The 21,334-nt window shown below is 39.2% G+C and overlaps 1 protein-coding gene across 5 annotated transcripts in view; it reads left to right on the forward strand.

The window, feature by feature from the left end:
- LOC149933928 (uncharacterized) overlaps positions 1-21,334 on the forward strand; it is a 34,624-nt gene that overhangs the window by 12,901 nt on the left and 389 nt on the right. For all 5 annotated transcript variants that reach the window (XM_090180997.1, XM_090180998.1, XM_090180996.1 and 2 more), the window contains 7 exons: positions 79-194; positions 5,432-5,545; positions 7,292-7,493; positions 7,587-7,766; positions 7,825-8,109; positions 10,146-10,255; positions 20,597-20,689. In XM_090180997.1, the coding sequence (XP_090037123.1) occupies positions 79-194; positions 5,432-5,545; positions 7,292-7,493; positions 7,587-7,766; positions 7,825-8,109; positions 10,146-10,255; positions 20,597-20,689 (1,100 nt within the window). The remainder of the gene's footprint in view (positions 1-78; positions 195-5,431; positions 5,546-7,291; positions 7,494-7,586; positions 7,767-7,824; positions 8,110-10,145; positions 10,256-20,596; positions 20,690-21,334) is intronic.

Raw genomic sequence — 21,334 nt, forward strand, 5'->3', positions numbered from 1 at the left:
ATGGTTGGTTAAAATTTTGCTACTAATTATTAGTAGTAATTCCACAAAATCTCATTTAATTTCCTTTTTCTTTCATAGAGGGGTTACAAGCAGTGCAGTTGGAAGATGGGACCACTGCATATATTTCACTTTCTCCTCCAGACAATATGTTTGAAGGTTTTTCTCTTGCTGATGGTTGTGACGCAGCTAAAGAGGTAAGGATTTTTAAAAATAACCTACGAGTTCCAAGACCCTATACAACAATGATATATAGTGTGAAATAATGTCATGGGGTCCATTTAGAGGCCGAGCTTAGCTACAACGTATGCCGCTAAAGGCTCTCAATCAGTTTAATATTTCCTCTAAACTGGTTTACAGCTGTGAAGAGAAGCACATTGTGAAAAACTAAATGAAAAGAGACTTAAAACGGTTTTAAGTCTCTTTTCATTTGGTTTACAGCTGTTTGAATCTCCTCACAGAGCTAGGCACCAACAATAAAGTTCAGCTATATTGGTTTAGTAGCCATTGGGGGTTCTATGGGAATGAGAAGGCTGCTGTCTTGGCCAAGAAGGGGGCAGAGGTTGGGTTCATTGGTCTTGAACCTTCCATACCTATCCCCACTAGCATAGTGCAGAACCATATCTCAAATTCTATGAATGACTGACAATTAACTCAAGCTTTGACTTGAGATGGATGGCCAAAGGCAGGCTAAAGAGTTCATCTCGGGGCCCCTCCAGGCAGAGAGCAAAACACTTGCTCTCACTCAGGTTGGTCGTTGGCCTACTTACAGACCACTGCCTACTTAACACACATCTTTACTGGATTGGAAACAATGATGATCCAATCTGTAGGGCTTGTCAGGTTGAGCAGGAAACCTCCTATCATGTAATTTGTAGTTGCGAATATTACGTAGCGCAAAGGTTCTAGCATCTTGGTATGCATCAGCTGGAAACCTCGGTATATAAGGTTCAAAATCAAATAAAAATTCCCTAACTAAATTCTTGCACAAAGTCATTGTTTTTCCATTTTTAATTTATGATTTGAATGAAATGAGTTTTTTCTCTCATGATAATTCAATCTCTTTAATAAAATGTACAAAAATAGTGTGAAGCAATAATTATTCAGAGCAAATTAAATTTAGTTTCTTAGTTTTGTAATGTAGATTAATCCAAAAGATTCTGCCACCCTGCAAAATTATCAGTTGACTCAAATATCTGCTGGAGAAGAATAATATTTTTTTTCCGTAATGAATATGAGCTTAAGGTCCCCCTAAGTATGAGTACACACCCGTTATTAAGTGGTAGGCATTTTAAACCAGCACCTAGTGACTATGTCCTCATCTACACATTTTTGAAAAGTATTTAGTGAAATGGCATGTACAAACGTTTTTAATCTTAGTATTGCCAGTTTGCATCATAGTCAAGGCTTATTCAAAATTTTATCGCTTTCAATGTTAAAATAAAAAGTTGTCTTGGCAAAATAATTCATCAGAACGTAAAAATGGCTATTAGAAATATGAGTTATGTTTCTGAAGGTATTTATTTTTACAATTTGAGGCTTAGTTGCGTTTGGTGTGGCATTTATGAGACAGAGCGTGGTTGCTCTACCAAGATAATATTTTAATTGTGTTTTATAATATGTTAGTTTTATCTAGTAAATAGTAAGTAATATACTATAGAGTCAGATACTCCATGGTTTAAAATAAACTTTTATTAAATAGAATATTGGGGAAGCTTTTCGAGCCCACTCGCTCCTTTTCAACCCAGATTTTGCGTTTATGATGTTAGTTTTATTCTGTATTGGACAATGGCGTTAACATGGGGCCCTATGCTTGACCTTTACTTAGTAGGACCTTATGATAGGCTTATGGTATAAGACACAATAAAATAACTGAAAACTAGGAGTTAAGACAACTTTTACTATTGGACCAAAACATCATAAACCCAAAAATCTGTTTTAACCCAATTAAACATAGTGGCCTGGACTTTTAGTGAAAAAAAGATTTTTTTAAAACCCCTAATATTAAAATTTGGAAGTCCTGATTCCTTTTTAAGTTCAATGGTTGAGCAGCTCTAGTAAATTTGCCCAATATAAAATAATGGGTAGAGCAGGGGTACAGGGTTTGACCGTTGAGCTCTGTCAGTCAGACCGGGTCAAGAAACTGCACTCTTCAAATGATTAACTTTCAAAAACTCTTTATTTAGCCAGCCGATTAATGCATGTACATAAACTCATCAAACACTAGGGGTAAGTCAATCGTTGATCGGTCCCCAGATTCGTAATGACCCGCGGCCTCTCCAGCATGTTCTATATATAGCAACTGAAAGAGCCCGCCGCCCGACCGGTGGCGCCACCTCTCCACTCCAGGATGTACTGCAAATGTAAACAAACCCACCGAGGCTTCCCGACACAGCTCCCCGTTACATCTTCCCCCTCCCCTTGGGAAAAACATACCAGAGGGGAAAAACCACCCGTACAAAGAAACAACGGGAAAAACCAATTTTATTTAATAAAAAACCTCCACCCAAACAAATTTTAATTTGGCAGATAAATCTTATAAAATTTTTGTACATTCTGCAACAAAACCGCTGCCAAAGGATCCACCTCGCATCCCCTCAAATATGCCAACTGACCAACAAGCACCCCTACAATTGTAAGGGACTATTTTTACCGAAATATCCACCAAATAGTCAGCTGGAAGACCCCCAGGAACAAACAACAGTGTCGCTGACTCCACAATAATCCAGCCAACCACAACCCCCCCCCCCCCCGAAAAACTTCCCTAGCTGGCCCCAACGATGGGAACGTTGCTATAGGAGAATACCCTAACCAAAGGTTCAAAAAGTACTCCAGAAACTGGTCCGCATCCCACCGAAACCCCGAAAAATTGTGAAGGAGAACATGATGGGATTGAGAGACTTGTTCCGTCAACAACCGAATCACCCCAGAGTATGCCCCCCCAAACTGCACCACCACTGGATACCCATATCCGTGCCAACCCGAGCTGCATAACAAAAACCTCCTTCTGGGCCACATACGGTATGCCACCCACTTATGCTCAGATCAAAGACTATATATAAGCTTCGCTTTCTAGACAGGCGTGTTCATAGGAAAAACCTGTTAACACCTCTGAAGCACTGTAAAAGCTGGGGTAATATTTTGACCCGCGACTAGACGCGCCACTAGTAACACAGCTCAAGCTAGGGGAAAATTTTGACCAGCGTCGAGATGGAGCCACAATCGGTATGCAAGTTGAGCCATAGAACACGCCTGTCTAGTAAGCGTATATATAGTCTTTGGCTCAGATCCAGGCCGCAAGTCCCGATCCCCACAACCCGACTATGCCCTCAATGGTAGACGAAAAAGCCCCCAGTCCTCTGTCCAACGAACCACCACCCAAACCCGAGAATTCGCCACCAACCGATACAATGACACCGGCAGGGTAGCCGGAAGAGCCAAATTTGAAACACCCCAGAAAACCGTAGCAAAAGTACACGGGCTTCATTTCCACCAACCGATCCTGGGGCCAAATAATAGACATCCCGCCGAGGACCCACCTTCCGATAAAGTCCCAGCAAGGGAACCGATCCATTGGCACAGCTCAGCGCATTATTTGCATAGTCGATCTTCGCCCGCAAATCGCCTATGAAATCTATCCCCAGGATACTGTCAAAACGAAGGCCCTCCATCACCCAGCAACCTCCACCTGTCGCCATAGTTCGTGACTAATGGACCCCCAAAACCAAGGCCCAAAAAACCCTGAATCTTCATAGCATTCCACCCAGTATCCCAGAACGGTAAAAAGCAAGACAAAGAGAAACAAAGTCATACAACGTCGGGAAATCGAGATCATGACATAACACCAGTAAATAAACTACCAGCGGGACAAATAACCCCAGCCCTACTCCTTGGACTCCCCGATTCCTTCGAAGGCCTGCAGCCCGACGTTCCCCCGGCATCAACTTCCAACCCCCAGTTTGAGGATGCCCATCAAGATGTCACGTCGCTGTCCAAACCGCTTCGGCCCATCAGTTCCGTCCCCAAGATCAGCGGGTACCCATTCCAAGTGCCTAAGATTTCCCATTCCAGACGACAACAACCCCTCAAACTCCATTCCCCTAAGCCACCGCCAAAGACCCCTCCATGCAAAGCCAAAAAGAAGTTTCGGACTTCGCTTCGTCCTGCCAACAAGGCCGCCACGTTTACTTTTTCCAGAGTTACACCAAATTTACATTTTCATTTCCAGGGTTACTCGTAATTACATTTTTATATCTTTAAATGGAAATCTGGTAAAGGAGATACTTAATGTTTCACCAACATGAGTTTTTATCAGCAGTATTACTCTTATTCATTTTAAGTACTAAATTAAATTTTAATCTTATAAATATAATGAACATCTAGTTGGCTTCTCAAATATGGACTATTTACGACCAGGTTCAGTTTATTTACACACTCATACTTAGATTTAATTTTACTTGAAATGAAATTTCAAGTATATCATTTAGTATACTTAAAATTTTTAAACTGTTATTTTAATACCAAAATTTTAATTCCAAGTGAGTTGAGTTTAACCAAAATTAGCCAGCCAATCCCTCATGACCATTTTGTAACCTAGCTTCAAGATTCAAGTTGTAATCCATTACCTGTTTAATTTTAAACTCAAGGGGCCGTTATAGTAAAACTCATGAAGATTAGTTCAGTTGTTGGACTATACTACAATATAATTATAATAGTATAATTCAGAAGTATAGTACAGTAGAACAGATGAAATATTTGGTGTATTACATTTAAAGTAACTCAAAGAGACAATATTTCATGACTAAAAATTTTTTCCTTTTATGAAAAGAAATTTAAAATTATTTCGGCGAACTTTCGGGCCGTACCCTTTTCAAGCCACGTTAAAATTTACAATAGAAGGAAAAAAAATTAGTCATGAAGTATCATGTCTCTAAGTTATTTTTAATGTTATACAAATCCATGACTTTTAAAACTATAAATGTTAAAGATTTGGTGTATTGTTTGGACAAAACTTCATATATATAAATAATTGGCGCCGCACAAGAGCGAAATTCATTTTAAAGAACACTACAAAAATAGCTAGATAAGAGGATGCAGTCGAAATTTCAACATAAAATTTACAATTTCTTTTATTTTAACATCAAATTGTAACCTCTAAGCAACTCTTAATTAAGTCTCTGTCAAGTCCCCAGAAATGAATCTCCCCATTATCCCATATGAGACTAACGTCGTAAGTGCACTTATCAGTTATACCAGAGCTCTTAGGTTTTTAAAACAGTTTGTTAGAGTTTTGATTGAGGGTAAAATTTTTAATTATCAAGAAATATTTGTTGTAATTAATGTACTAAAAAATTGAACATATCCAAAAAAGGTTATGATTCTTTCATGGAACAGAAAATGGTTGTAGAATATTTTGAACTTATGTTTTATTTAGGCTTCAGAAAATGTGATCAAAAGCAGTAATAAATCTCAAGCAGCAGGAGGTAAAGCTTTCAAATGTGACTTTCCTTCATGCTTAAAAGTCTATACAACTCAACATCATCTTAAGGTAATTTTAGATTGCTGTTGAAGTTTTTTTAAATTAATATTTATGAATTAATGTTTTTAAGTAACCAAAACTTCGAAGTGTATTTCCTTTCAATAAATATTACAATTAATTCTTAAGTTTTAGGTAATGCCTTATTTTTCTTAAACACAGGCTAAATATTCGATAAATCATAATCTCAAAAAAGTAAGTCACAATGTGGTAGGCTGACTTTCATGATCTGAAAGTAAACTGCTCAGTGCAAACTTACAAGTTAGAAGTATAAGAGCTATTTTAAATAATGTATAGATGACTTTATATACCTGATTAAAATAAAACAATTGCTAACTGGCTGAATTGTCGGCAAAATTGCACTACAGCGGCCTCATGTAATTAAATTAATTAACTTAATTTTAAAAATTTAGTAATTTTAGGGAATTACCGTGTTTTTGTATTTTTTTGTGGCGGAGAATGTAGCACTTGACGCGTAGATTACGAAACGAATTTTTTGGGCCGCAAATGATAATTAACTTATTTTTAAAAATTTAGTAATTTTAGGGAATTACCGTGTTTTGGTATTTTTTGTGGCGGAGAATGTAGCACTTGACGCGTAGATTACGAAACTTAATTTTTTTGGGCCGCAAATGATAATTTAATTAATTAACTAAATTTTGTTATTTTACGGAATTACCGTGTTTTTGTATTTTTAGTGGCGGATAATGTAGCACTTGACGCCTAGATTACTAAACCAATTTTTTTGCGGCCGCAAATGATAATTTTATAATCAACTTAACTTTTAAAAAAGGCGTCATTTTAGGAGTTTAGTAACGTTTTTCTAAAAAATATTTTCGTCGTGTAAACTCCCCGTATTGGCGCCTGACGGCGCCGCGCACTCACTTCGCTCAAGCGCTGGGGGCGCGCAGCGCCTCCACAACCCCATACTAAAAAAAAGCGATGGGCCATCTATAACGCGACCTAGAAGACAGTACCAAGCCTTACGCATCAAGTATATACTTTTAATCTCAACCAGAAAAAAAGTGGCCCAAAAATAGAAAACACCTAGAAAATGAACAAAAACTGTAATAGATTTGATAAAGTACGGGAATATCACTTTGTGGCCCAAAAATACAAAACACCGATAAAATGAACAAAAACTGTAATTGATTTAATAAAAAAAGGGAATATCACGTGGAATTCATTAGGACACCGAAACTGTGGTGTCGGCGAACACACGACGGAAATAAGTACAAAAATTAGAAATTTAAAATTACATTAAAAAATTAAATAATCATTTGCGGCCAAAATAAAAAATACCCTCGTCATCTACGTGACAAGGTCTATCTGGCGCAACCTAAATTAATATAAAATTTGATGAGGCCGCTGTAGTGCACTTCACCCTTGTCGGCAGTATGTATTTTATATGAAGTTATTACAGCACTGGACCAAACAGTTTTTACTGTAAAACATCTTTATACAATTGATAAAACTTAAATTATTTTATATAATTAAAGAGTTTAAATAATATATTTTTTAAATGTTAAAGTGTAAATTGTTTGGTCAAGATCCATGCGTTAATACTTAAGAGATGGGTGGAAACATGTATCACTTGTGTTGTTAATACAGTCGATGCTTCAATGTTTTTCTTGACCAAAGATTAATTATCCTTAAAAATTGTGTACATCATTTATATACTTATTTTTTAACAAGAAATCATTAGAAAGTAGTTTATTTTTAAATTTTGTTTAGAACTTAATTTATGGTTTATTTAAGGTTCATAGAAGATCTCACACTGGAGATAGACCATATCAGTGCCCAGAATCTGGTTGCGGGAAGACGTTTACAACAAGCTACAGTTTGAAGAGTCATATAAGAGTGCATACCGGTGAAACACCTTATCATTGTCCTGAAGAGCTATGCTCAAAAGCATTTAAAACATCTGGAGACCTTCAGAAACACATTAGAACACATACAGGTACTGGTTCACTTGTTAGAGACTTAGATTGGTTGTTTCACATTTATTAATTTTTTAGATGGTTTTAATTCTATGTATATTTATTACATTTAGGAGAGAGACCATTTATATGCCCCTTTGAAGGCTGTGACCGATCCTTCACAACTTCTAACATTAGGAAAGTACATGTTCGAACACATACCGGTGAACGCCCTTACATTTGTAAACATGAAGGCTGTGGGCGTGCCTTTGCAAGTGCGACTAACTATAAGAATCATCAACGAATTCACACAGGTAAACGTATCCAGTCTTCTCTGAATTTAAGTCCAAGATATAATGTGTTTTTACTCAGGCGAGAAGCCCTACATGTGCTCTGTTCCTGGATGCCGAAGGAGGTTTACTGAATATTCTAGTCTATACAAGCACCATGTGGTTCACACAGTTGCCAAACCATACACATGTAATTTATGTGGCAAGCATTACCGTCAAACATCAACTTTAGCTATGCATAAAAGATCTTCTCATGGGGTTGTGGATACTGAAAGTTCTTTAACTGATGAGTCAAGTTTAATAGAATCATCTATGTCTCAAGTAGATGAAGTTGATGAAGCAGATGCCAGTTCAGAAACAATAACTGGTAAAATATTCTAATGCCTTACATACAGTTTGACAATAGTTAAGTATGACAATCATAACTATTTATAATAATCTAATAAAGCAGACAGTTATTTGAGTATTAAAGTATAATAGAAAATTATTACCTAAATAAATTGGAAATCATCTATTTATTTCAATTTATTGATTTCAGAAAGATTTTATGCTTGTTTTTCTCGACAAATTCATTATTAATTTGAGTGCAGTGGTAATGTAAACCAAAATTAAATTGATCTTTGTTAAATTTTATTGGGTTTTCTCTGAATTGACATTGCTTAGAGAACCTACTTTTGTACATTTTCATAATTACATAGTTAATTTTAAAAAATCACTTAGTTTAAATCAGACAACCCTGTCTAAAATACACTAAAATTGATTTGGTGATGCACTCAAATATTGATCTTTGTGTGACCCAAATTATGGGTGATGGCATTTTTGTGGCAGCGATAGCAATTAAGTTTTTGATGCATGTTTCCTCAGATTTACTGCACTGCTATTATTATTTTTTTCCTTCCAAAATTCAGTCACTTAAAAGATGAAAGCAGTGACTGAATATGGAATGTTTATCACATTTGTTAGATAAAAGGAAAGCCAATTATAGAAAAATTACAAAGAACTTTACTGAGATTGATATTAGTCATTGAAAGATTTAAGAAAATGATAAAAATTTACTTGATCCCTAAACTTGGCAAGATATCTTTTTAAGTATTGCTTAGATTTAAGAATAACTAAACTGGTTTTAAAGAATTTGGCATATGCTAACAAAAATATTTCTTCTGGTTAGTAATTTTATAAAAAAATAATGATTTGGAATTTTAGCATTTTTTTGTAAAACACCTGTGGAAATCAAATAATATAAATAAAAAATAAAAGGCTGTTACAAAGAACCCATAGACGTACCACGAACATAGGATAGGAAATTTTGCTGGATTGCCTCCTAATCGATTTTTTTAAAGAGGCGGAGCTATTGAGTCTTCTTCCACTATTGTTACTTCTAAGAAGTAGGCGCGAACCCTTACATATGCAGAAAATTACATATTATTTTTAAGTTGGTTTCAAGATTTCTTTAAGTTGTCGTTATTAAGTTTCAAGTTGGCTTTAAGTGTCCTCCATTAAGTGAAATTAGAGTTCGTTTTAAGTGGTTTTTAAGTAGGTTTTTAGTTAGTTTAAGTAGTTCTTAGACCGCTTATTTTTTTGAAAATATAGATTAGGAGGCTCCACGATGGGCTAAAGCTATGATTACGTGTTCTTAGTACGTCTATGGGTTCACCCACACAACTGAACAGGGTGCTTCTATATGTTTACAAAAGTTAATATGATAATTTTAGTGTTAGTAATTATATTAAACTTTGAATATATATATATATATATATATATATATATATATATATATATATATATATATATATATATATATATATATATATATATATATATATATATATATATATATATATATATCTGTAAAAATTAAAACCCATATAAAGCTGATATTTATTTATTAAAATATAATTTTTAATGAATCCTGTTTCAAATAAAAATAAAATTCCTTTTTGTTATAATCATAAGTAACATAATAAAAATAAGTATGACACTTCCTATTTGCTAATTTTCTAACCGAACCATTTTCGGCGCTGATACTCTCTTCAAGCTGTCACTTGGACTCGTGACTTACTGTTTTGGATGATGACTTTTTGATAAAAATGTAAGTGTTCTGGAGTGAGCTTGTGGCGCCGAGAAAAACGTTTTTAATTTTTATCATTTTAGCCTAATATTCCGCTTATCTATCGGAAACCAGATATTTCTGCTTAGCGGAAGTCTCGTATATTTTAGACACTAGAGGGCTCTGTGCTGGGTAAACATCTTAATTACGCAATAACTATGAAAATCAGTTTCCTTGTAAATCTCGGTAATTGTCATGCTTATGTTTATTATGTTACTTATGTTATAAGGTGTAATTAATTTTTCATAACATTGCCAAACTCTTTGAATTACAACCAGTTCGTAATTTTTTTATAGCTATTGTAAACAGTGAAACCCAAGATGAACTAGAACCCAAAGAAAGTCAAGGCGACTCCATTTGCTCCACTCTTCAATTACCTTCTAATCTAGTCTTGACGCAGTCTCAGGTAATATAAAATAACTATTTGTTTATAATAATAATCAGCTAGGCTAATACCATGTGAGAAGGTTGCGCAATTTTCACACCCGCTCGAATCCTGAGGTAATTTAAATAAGTGAGCCATGACCAGTACCGGCCCTAGGAAGATCTCGAACCACCTGGAAAACTTGCTAGGGCCGCTACTGGCCATGAATCAATGAAAAAGTGAAGTATAACGAAGAATAGGGGTTTTTATGCATGCTCGAGTAAACTGCATTTTATAAAATTATAGAATTTTCCATTTCGGGTCATTGCACATGGTATGTGTTTCTTAAGACCACGGCCAACTTCAAACACGCGTAACCCCGCTTTGACGGACGTGTAAATCGCCTCGCATCTAATGTTAGGGGCGCTACGTACGACCAAAAACCTACTATCGCCATAGGCGGGGAATTCAAGCAAAATCGCAGTAAAATGTTTTTTTCTTTCGGTTTTCCACTTTCTCTTTATAGAAAAAACAAGGTTTAATAAGTTTAAGTTAAACTATCTACTCTCGGGTGTAGTTTAAAGTAATATATTACCTTAAAAAATTTAAATGAATAAAAAAACGCGTTTTTTGTACTAGCCATAGAGGTGTTTAGAGCGTTTTGATGGGTTAATAATGTGTATATATTGTCACGCTTATAATTTACGAGACGTTTGTTGAAAATAGAAATGGTTTTTATTTACACTTTATTTACAGAATGGTTTAATTGAAATAAGTCAAGAGCGCGGCGGTGAAACGGGGTTTCTCTCGTTAGGGATAATTTCCTCACGAGGCGCAGCTTTTACAGCTATATAATCCCCGTGAAGGAAATTGGTGTCCAGGGCGAGCTTTTGCAGCCTTTCCTCCAGATCACCAAACCTGTAGTAGGCTGGACTTTTCAGTCTTAAGATCCCACTACAGGCGGCCGAGAGATACTCTAAAAACCTCACCGAAGCGCGGCTTTTATACCCGCCGGAGTTGACAACAGCGCTACTAGTGGTAGCGTCTGACGCTTGTGGCTTGCCTGACAGTCTTATGATTGTGAATGATTAATGTGTGGTCCGTCCGCGACAGCTCCCCCTTAAGGAAAAAGCCGTCCCGGCGTAGATGATGGAAACTGAAAGAAAATTAATGGTTAATGATGGAGCCCGAGGTGATCTCCTTCAGAATGCGGCGACGAGTAGTCTGAACATCGATAGGAGCGTCGATACTCGTGAATCCCCGAAGGTAGCGGTCAACCCAAGTGCAAACGTAAATTCCACTGTCCGCACTGTGTTGCGGCACAACTAAGGATGAGAGCCGTAGAGAGAAAGAGTCTGCATCGAAATCCAAAATTCCACGGAGAGCAGCCTCGGTGGTCAGATACTGTTTGAGTAAATCCAGCGTTTGGTGATTAGGTGCGATCGTAGAGTCCCAATAGATTATGGTGGAGCGGGAAAAATCGACAAGCACTAGAGCCCAGTGGTGGTGGTCATAATAAGGTATGATCAAAAATTGGTACCCAAAGAGCTCCGGTTCCGAGGAAGTGAAATGCACCGCCTCAGAAGGTGGATTTGTGGTTAAAAAGGTAGAAAACGACACGGGATAGGAGAAAGCTGTGTTGGCTGGTTCGACGGAAAGACGATTCTGCATGAAAAAATTCATCACCGATGCTGTTTGAGCGTATGCCGACAGATCGTGGGAGTCCATGGGTGGTATCTTTAGGCAGGCCAAATCGCTTGGCGTAAGAGAAATTCCGAATTTCTCCTGACCCAGAGTTTGAGTAGAGTTCTGGCGGGAAATGTGATGAACGACGGCGGCCGCCGACGGTGAAGGTGGCGGCAACGCTAATGGCGACGGACGGCGTTCATTCCGTCGATTCTGTTTCTCCACAAGGCGAAGAACGGATGGATGAAGAGGATCCTGTACTTTGAGAGCCTTTGTCTTAGCCTGATATCGATGGCGGCGTTGTTGATGGGATGGTTTCATCGTAAACAGTTTTGTTTAGTTTCGTCTTTTTTGTTTTTGTTTATTTGTAGTGAGCGTGTCTGTGGTTCCGGACTGAAGGAGCGAGAAGTGAAAAATAGATTTGGCGCCAATTTTCTCGTTACAACAACAAATGCGTGGCAGCCGTGAACTTCCATTGGTCAAAACGTAAAGCGATCGGGGCTTACTCGTTGGCGACTCGAGCGACGAAGTTCCTTTTGGCTAGACGCGGGCGAGTCCATCTGAGAAGGTAGTTTCGGGGGTGTACGTGTACAATAGGAATTAGATCGAGGGGATTTGTTGAGCTCAGTCGGGGGATCGTCGAATGAGTAACGGATGATCTTGGGGTTTGGTTGAAAAGAAACCCGTAAGGTGGCAGAAGGTGTTTGGAGCTTTAAAAAATCTTTTCGCGGGAAATATGGTTTTAGGCGCTCCACAGACACAAGGTCAGTTTTTGTTCCTTCGGAGTTGCGTATTTCGTAATTATTGGTGGCAGTTTGGCGAATTATTTGATATGGTCCGGCATATGGACTCAGCAATTTTTCGCAAAGTCCTGGAACTCGGCGAGGAGATTTGAGATAGACCAAGTCACCCTGTTGATACGTGTATTCTCGGCGTGTCTTATCAAAGCGTTCCTTGTCCTTTTGTTGAGCTATGGCGTGACGAGAGGCTGCTAAATCCCGAGCGCGTTGAGCGTACAGGATGTTCTCAAATCCAAACTGGCTTTTAACGGTGGTGGCTGGTAACTGCAAAGTAGCATCGAGGCGAAGGTCGGCTTCGTAACCATGAAGAAGAAAAAATGGAGTGTATTTCGTCACGGCATGTACAGAGGTGTTATAAGCGAACACTAAAAATGGCAGGAAACGGTCCCAATCGCGATGATTGCTGGAAACGTATTGGGCCATCATGTCAGCCAGAGTTTTGTTGAATCGTTCTGTCTGGCCGTTCGTACGGGGGTGGTACGCGGTAGTTCGTCGGTGTTCGATGGTAAAAAGCTTGTTGATTTCTTCCACAAGTTTATTTACATTTTCTGTCCCTCTATCCGTGATTAGTTCCCGTGGGGCGCCGTAGTGCAGAATTACATCTTTAGTGAGAAATTGAGCAGTTTCTTCTGCGGTACCTCGTGGGATTGCCTTGGCGACCACGGTTCGAGTGCAATAGTCTGTGCATACCAAAACGTGAACGTTACCATCGTGGGATTGTGGGAAGGGCCCCAGTTTGTCAAGTCCAACGCGCGCGAAGGGTTTGCTGGTTGGCGGTATCGGTTGTAGAAGTCCGGCTGGTTTGAAGGGGTAGGTTTTTTGTTTTTGGCAAGAGTCACACGACTGGACATAGCTGGTGACGTGAGCCAACATTTTCGGCCAGAAAAAACGATTTCGAACACGCTCCCAGGTACGTTGGAGCCCCAAGTGACCACAGGTGACATCGTCGTGAAGGGCGAAGAGAACTGTGGTCCGAATTTCCTTAGGGGCAACTAGAACCAATTTGATTTCGTTTTCTGTTCTGATCTTGCGGTACAGGAGATCGTCCATCATCTCGAAACAACGTGCGGCGCGTATGAGTGGTTTCGGAGCTCTCACAGGGTGGCTTTCCAAGAACTCAATGATAGCCGCCGTGTACTGATCTTTGCGCTGTAGTGCAGCAATGTCAAACTGGTTGAGGTCCAGATTATCGGGGGTCGTTGCGGATGAAGTGAGCAAGGTAGCGTGTATTTGTGGCGCTGGTTCAAACGGTGCCCGTGATAGAGCGTCAGCGTCGAGATGTTTACGTCCATCTTTGTACTTTATAACTGGATTGTATTCTTGCAATGTGAGCGACCAACGGGCCAAACGACCGTTTGGATTTTTGACCGAAGTAAGCCAACAAAGACCGTGGTGATCGGTGACGACTGAGAGTGAACGGCCGTAAACGTATGGACGAAATTTTTTAACCCCAAAGATAATTGCGAGGCATTCTCTTTCGGTTGGGCTATAATTACGTTCAGCGGAATTGAGAAGGCGACTTGTGTACGCAACAACCCTTTCTTGTCCGTTTATTCGCTGCTTAAGAATAGCCGAAATACCATAAGCTGAGGCGTCAGTGTGGATTTCAAACGGTTCTTCCCAACGAGGATGTTGAACAATGGGGAAGGAGATTAAATGATTACGCAGCAGCTGGAAGGAATCGTCTTCGGCTGTACCCCATTCGAATACTTTGTCTTTTTTGGTAAGTTCGGTGAGTGGTTGAGCTATCTGGGCGAAGTCTTTGATGAATCGCCGGTAGTACCCTGAAAGGCCAAGAAACTGCTGAACTTGTTTGACGGTTTTTGGCGTTGGGAACTTGGCTACGGCTTCGAGATTGCGGGGATCTGGGGAAATTCCATTGCCGTCGATGACGTGTCCAAGGTAAACAATGCGCGGTTTTGCAAATGAACATTTTGTAGGTTTTATCTTGAGATTCGCCGTGCGGAGGCAAGTGAGGACTTGATCGAGATGAGACAGATGGGATGTAAAATCTCGAGAAAACACTACAATGTCGTCAAGGTAGGCCATGGTGATTTTCCACATGAGGCTACCAAGAGTTTTATACATGAGGCGCTGGAATGTTGCGGGCGCATTGCAGAGCCCCATACCAAGGACATTGAACTCATATTGGCCGTCGGGTGTTACAAAGGCGGTTTTCTCTCTGTCAGCTTCGTCGATTTCGACCTGGAAGTAACCAGAGGCCAAATCTAATGTTGTGAATAGGGATGCCCCGGCCAGGCGATCCAGGGTGTCATCGATCCGTGGAAGAGGGTGAACGTCCTTTTTGGTCACCAGGTTTAATTTTCTCCAGTCGACGCAAAAACGCCAAGAGCCATCACGCTTCTTGATAAGGACAACTGGTGAAGCCCATGGACTACAAGATTCACGGATAGTTCCGTTGGCGAGCAATTTGTCGACCTCTCCCTGCAAGACTTCACGTTCCTTTAATGACTTTCGGTACGGATGTGAGCGAACTGGGGACGCATCACCAGTGTGAATTTGATGGCGAATCAGAGACGTACGGCCTAAGTCGCCTTCGAACTTTGAAAAAACAGTGGAGTGTGTACGAAGAAGGTTTATTAATTGCTGGCGGTGAGTTTCAGGTAATTCTGTGCCAATGTCCAGATGAGGAGGAAGGTCGCAAGTTTCGTTGGTAGAATCGGAGGAATCCAGATAACGGAGGTCGATGATATCATGGGCTCGAGCGAGTGTGGCATTTCGGTTGAGAATAATGGGCCGGTGATGTGGGTTAGCGACACGAACTAAAGCACGCCCATTGCGAAAGTTAGCGAGAGTCTTGCAAACTAAGAGGCCGTAGCGATTAAAAGTAGTTGATAAAGGCTCAACCATCAGCGTTCCAGATGCAACAGCAACCGAGACTTCGAGCGACATTTCGGAATGGGCGGGAACAGTGACGTCCCGAGTGTTTCGAACGAGATGAGAGTGTTCGAAGATGACATCAGGAAGTGGAAAGTCCTCGTTCCCGATGATGACAGAGCGGGTACGGAAACTGATTTCGACCTCGTTTGTCGGGTATCCCGATTTTGAGTGGTCTCGCGGCAGTAAGAGGCAAAATGGTCACGCCGACCGCAGTTGTAACAGGATATAGTACTGTCTCGGCGCTGGGTTTGGGGACTAGGCTCTCGCTGATGGCGACCGAGTTGAAGACGTTTCATGTCACGACGGAGTTCTCGAACTTCTCGACGAAGGGCATCGAAGTCACTTCCCGTAGATGGTTGAAGAAGCGTAGTTGCAATGGGTGATGATTCGAGTTTGGCAGTCCTGGTGGCAAGCGTGGTCAGTATTTCCAGTATTTTACCCTCGGTCGGGCTAGGTGAAGCTTGTGACGGGAGGGAACTGACGGTACGGAGTTTATCCAGGAAGTCAGACGCGGACGTGGGATTCATCAGGATGAGTTTATCTTTCAAGTCGGGAAGAAGGCCGTTAAGAAGGAAATTGACTTTTTCCGACTCGGGCATGGTAGGGTTGGCTAGAGAACATAAGCTGATAGCTTGCCGATAATACTGTACGGGATCACCGCCTGGCAACTGACGGTGAGCCAATAAGTCGGTGAAAACGGCGCGGGATGATCGACCAAATTCACTGACTAAAGCGTCTTTCCATTGAGTCCAGGTAGTGCGAGGTGCAGCGGTGTGGCTACGAATCTGTGCAGAATACCAAGGCAAAGCGGTACCGATTTGAATGGATGGCAAAAGAGCTAAACGGTCAGCATCGGTTTTTCCTACAGTCCTTTCTTCAAAAACCGTAATGAAATCGTGGACGTCCTGCGTAGCTGGATCGAATTTTGGAGTGTTTTGGTGGAGGTTTAACGCAGAGAGGGCGGCTGAAACTGCCGCGGCGATGTCGGCAGCTGTGGCCATGGCTGGAGAAGATGGTGATCGACGATTGCGAGTTGGTAGGACGAGACCCAAAAATTCTGGTTCCAAATGAAGAGCCCGACGAGAAAAACGACGGGGCTTTGGGTCGCGCGGAAGCGGCGTAGCCGGGAGAGCGTGAGATGCACCGGTCGACGCGTCGAGCAGCCGCGGCGAGACCGGGAGGTAATACTCCGTATCAGCAGATGAAAATGAGTGCGTCGGCGAGGGTGAAGGGCCTTTGCTCATAAGCCAGTAGAGTAACGGTATACGGGAACGAAACCGGCGCCTCCACCAGTTGTCACGCTTATAATTTACGAGACGTTTGTTGAAAATAGAAATGGTTTTTATTTACACTTTATTTACAGAATGGTTTAATTGAAATAAGTCAAGAGCGCGGCGGTGAAACGGGGTTTCTCTCGTTAGGGATAATTTCCTCACGAGGCGCAGCTTTTACAGCTATATAATCCCCGTGAAGGAAATTGGTGTCCAGGGCGAGCTTTTGCAGCCTTTCCTCCAGATCACCAAACCTGTAGTAGGCTGGACTTTTCAGTCTTAAGATCCCACTACAGGCGGCCGAGAGATACTCTAAAAACCTCACCGAAGCGCGGCTTTTATACCCGCCGGAGTTGACAACAGCGCTACTAGTGGTAGCGTCTGACGCTTGTGGCTTGCCTGACAGTCTTATGATTGTGAATGATTAATGTGTGGTCCGTCCGCGACAATATTCACTATGGTGAACTTGTTTTTTTGCTGACCTCATTTTCTAAGTGACCAATTGTTTATTGGTGATTGAACAAATGTTATTAGTAGGTTTTCAAGTATGATCTACAACTTTCTCATTGTAAATTGTTCCCTAGCACCTAGCGGTCAAAAAATAAATAAAAAAAACGTGAAAACATATTAGAGTTTCCTGCAATTTACAATGTAAAGCGTTCCCAACTAAATACGCATACCCTGAAAATTTCAATATTATCTCCAATAATATTTGAGAAAAAAGCCTGGTCAGAGCAAATCGAGCCACCCTGTATTTACCCTGAAGTTACAGTGAATCTTCTTTTCACTTTTTGTTTTGTTTATTTACATGTGTTTCAAGTATTACGCAATAACACTGTTGCTGGCAGAATCTAGCGGAAGTTCTTGGTTTTTTTTAATCCTTTTATAATTTATAACCACTGTTAAAAAATTAGAACATTTAAAAAATAATATGCAATTTTTTAAATATGAACCTACATTCGGTTTAATTAAATGGTTTCTAAAATTAATTTAAAAAACTTTTTTTTTGTTGATTTTTTTTCTATGTGAGCACATGCACATTACAAATGATAGTTTAACGCTCTATTTACAAACTGTTAGCACAGTTACCGATTCAGATAAAATTTGGGGGGTTTTTTAATGGAGTTACAGCAGAAACAAAAAATTTGCTATTTTGCACTAAATCACTAAACTCGCTATTTCTTTTGTTATAAATGATATAAAAATCTGTTCTATGACTAATTTTGAAGGTTTCACCATTAGGTCTCTCGATTAATTGAAAATAAAATATGTTTATGAAATTTCAAATTCACTGACACCCAAAATACCTTGTTTTGGAGAAAAATAATTTTGATACTACCTGTTGGAAATTGAAATGTTTTTGTGTATTTGGGTTTAACCAAGTTAAAGGCAATCTACTTTACCATTTGGCAAAATTACATTACAGCCCCGGCTGTCCATTCTTAAACCCAGTGGTGAAAAATGTTTTGGCGGAAATGAAAATTAATATATTTATTAATTAAAGAAAAAACCAGTAATTTAATCATGTTTTCGACGAAAAATATTGTTGATAAATTTAAGAGTGAAGTAGGTTTCGCGACGGCGTTTGCGTTTAAATGAAAGTAATGAATTTTACAACGTTATTTTCAATATTGCCATTGGTCGAGTGTTCTGTAGCATTAGAAACCAGCGTTGAACCCAATGAAATCGTAAAGATGTGAAATCATAATTAGTAGCGCTTAGCTATTTCCCCTCCGCCGCGTAACCTAAAACACTCCAAAAGGCACTGACAATTGTGAGTGTTCCTCATTCGCGAAAAACGGGGGAAATATTGAAGACAATTTCTCATTTCCAACGAATAATTTTCATAATTAAATTAGGGCTAAAGAATAAGAATAATTAGTTATTATATTTATTAACAAAGTTAGCTTCAGTTAGAATTTTTTTTTGTACTTAAGGAAAGTTTTAATAGTCTATAGCTCCAATACATTACTTGGTGTGACCATAAGCAAAGGTCTAGGCCAAATTTTTGACGATCACGTACCCGTTATTTAGAGGTAGGTATCCAAAATCTGCACCTAATAGTGGTTATGTTCTCAACTAGGCATTTCCCCAAATGAATTTCGCGCGTTGCATGATGAATGCGCAGAAGGCGTGCGCGTACGTTTTTAAAAGTAGAACCATGCAGGATAAATCTTCGCCGCCAGCCCTTAGCACTGTAGCCAAGGCTTATTCACAATTGTATTACTTTCAAACTTAAAATTAACATTTTTCGTTGCAAAATGATTCATCAGACCTAAAACTGGCTTTTAGATATAAGAGTTGTTTCTGAAGGAATTTATTTTTCAAATTTGATATTTAGACACGTTTTGTGTGTCATTTATCAACCCGAGCGTGGCTGCTCTACCAAGTAAGAGAATATTTTAGATGTATAAATTTTGAAAACGAAGATGGCGCTACTGCCCTATCGTCCTACGTTAATTTTCTTATCTCCAGGACAATGCCTTTAACACGGGCCCCTATGGTAGACCTTTGCCTATGGGGACGTTAGGCTTATGGTGTGACCATTAATTCTATATCATTGATTGATTCTTAAGCCAATAGCCTCCACTATCTACATGTTGTGATTGTAGGGTTTGCAATTGATAGAACATCACTTTAGGAGAATCGACCAGTGTGTTCTTTAATTGGATATTGAAAGAAGCAGATCCATTGGGGTGGAAGGAGCACAGTTCTAGGCTTCAAGATCCTGATTAAAATTAAACTTCTGAATAACACATGCAAACCACCATTTATGGTTATGATTTCACTTCAATTAAACTGGGAATAGATGCCTAGGGTATGATGTGTTCTTCAGATTTTATCCCAAATGTAAGTTTCAGACTTATTCCATGAAGATAATGAAAGGTACTTATTCCTTAAGTTCTTAATACACTCATACTGAGGTTTTACTTTGGTTTAAACTTGGTCTACTTCTACGCATAACTTATTTTTAGTGAACCTTCATTTTATTCCAAATTAATCATGTTTTTGTAATTTTTATTCCGGCAAAGAACACCATGGGATAAAAAAATGACTCCGCAAGTCAGGAAGGAATGTTTTTAAGATCTTAATTAATTTCATGATAAAAAGGTGGGCGGTGGAAGCATTGCGTTTGTTTCTTACCCAGTACTGATGAGCCCCAAAGGGCGAAATCGGTCTACTGTTGGAATCTCTGTCAACATTTTTTATTATTGATATAATATCTTAACGTTGGAATTTTAACGGACGCCTGAGCGTAAAGTTGTATGCTGTATAGCAACCGCCACGCAATAATTGGTTAAGACTTTCACTATAAATTGCAACTGACTGCTCATTTACTGCTATTTACAAAGGGCAAAACCCTTGCTAATCAATGAATTTCAAATTGGAAATGTTTTTCTTATAATTAATTGAGAGACCTAATAGTGAATTGTTTTCTCTCATTTAGAGCCAAAGATGGTTTTGGGCAAAATTGCGAAATTTTAGTTATTGCTATAACTCTACCAAATATTTTGCTTTGCAGTAGTTTTTATTAAAAGTACACCTGCTCCCAAAATGTTATCAAAACATGTAACATGTGCCTGGTTTAGTCTGTGTTCATTTGACGTGGAATGACTCAAATGTACTAAAATTAATGCAAGGTGAACAATCATGCTTGTAGAACGAATAAGACCCTTATAAATTTCTTTAACAGTTTTTTATTAATACAAATAATTTTCTAATAGATCAGTATGCTTATGTCATCAATTATTTCAAAACCTAATGATGCTACTGTTTTGACAATTAAACCATCGATGGAGGCTGGTGTTTCCTCAAAGGTAATGCTTTTTTAATTTGATAAGCTTGTAATAAATATTTTTCATGACAGGATACATAAGACAAGAGCACACACTTTTCATGCATGCCTGTTGCGAAATTTGCACTGAAGGCTTACTAGAGACAAAGCTTAGTGATAAAAATGCTCTGATTTATAATATTCAAAATACCCTCCTAACTTATAAGTTAAGGAAGTATTTAAAATTAAAAGTGTGTTCACTAATTAATTGATTTTGCAAACCGTGTCAGTCAAAATTGTTAAGTGATGCTGTATTTTCTCTTCTCAAGTTTCAGCTTTCAACTTCATATTACACAAGATTAATAGGAGTATGAACTTCCATATTTATTGTGGATTAACTATATTAACCTTGTTTAACAACGTAGGGATGATTAGTGCTAATAACGAGTTTTAGAAGATGATTTTTCAATTTAGTTAGTATTCTCTTTAAGAATAAAGCACATAATGAAAAAGTACCCCTCCACCTGTGGCTCCTTTCCAAGAAAAGGTGCCGAGTTGCTAGACCTTCACCGGCCACCCGGTTATAATGCTTGGCTTTAAGCTGGGTGGTGAGTGGTGCCAAGCAAATACATCTCCACAACCTTCCTTTTACCAAGTTCCATGAGCATGTATGGGCACTTGATAGTAT

The sequence above is a fragment of the Leiobunum rupestre genome, chromosome 7, assembly GCF_980474605.1.
Source record: "Leiobunum rupestre chromosome 7, qqLeiRupe1.1.hap1, whole genome shotgun sequence".
NCBI classification, from domain to species: Eukaryota; Metazoa; Arthropoda; class Arachnida; order Opiliones; family Sclerosomatidae; genus Leiobunum; species Leiobunum rupestre.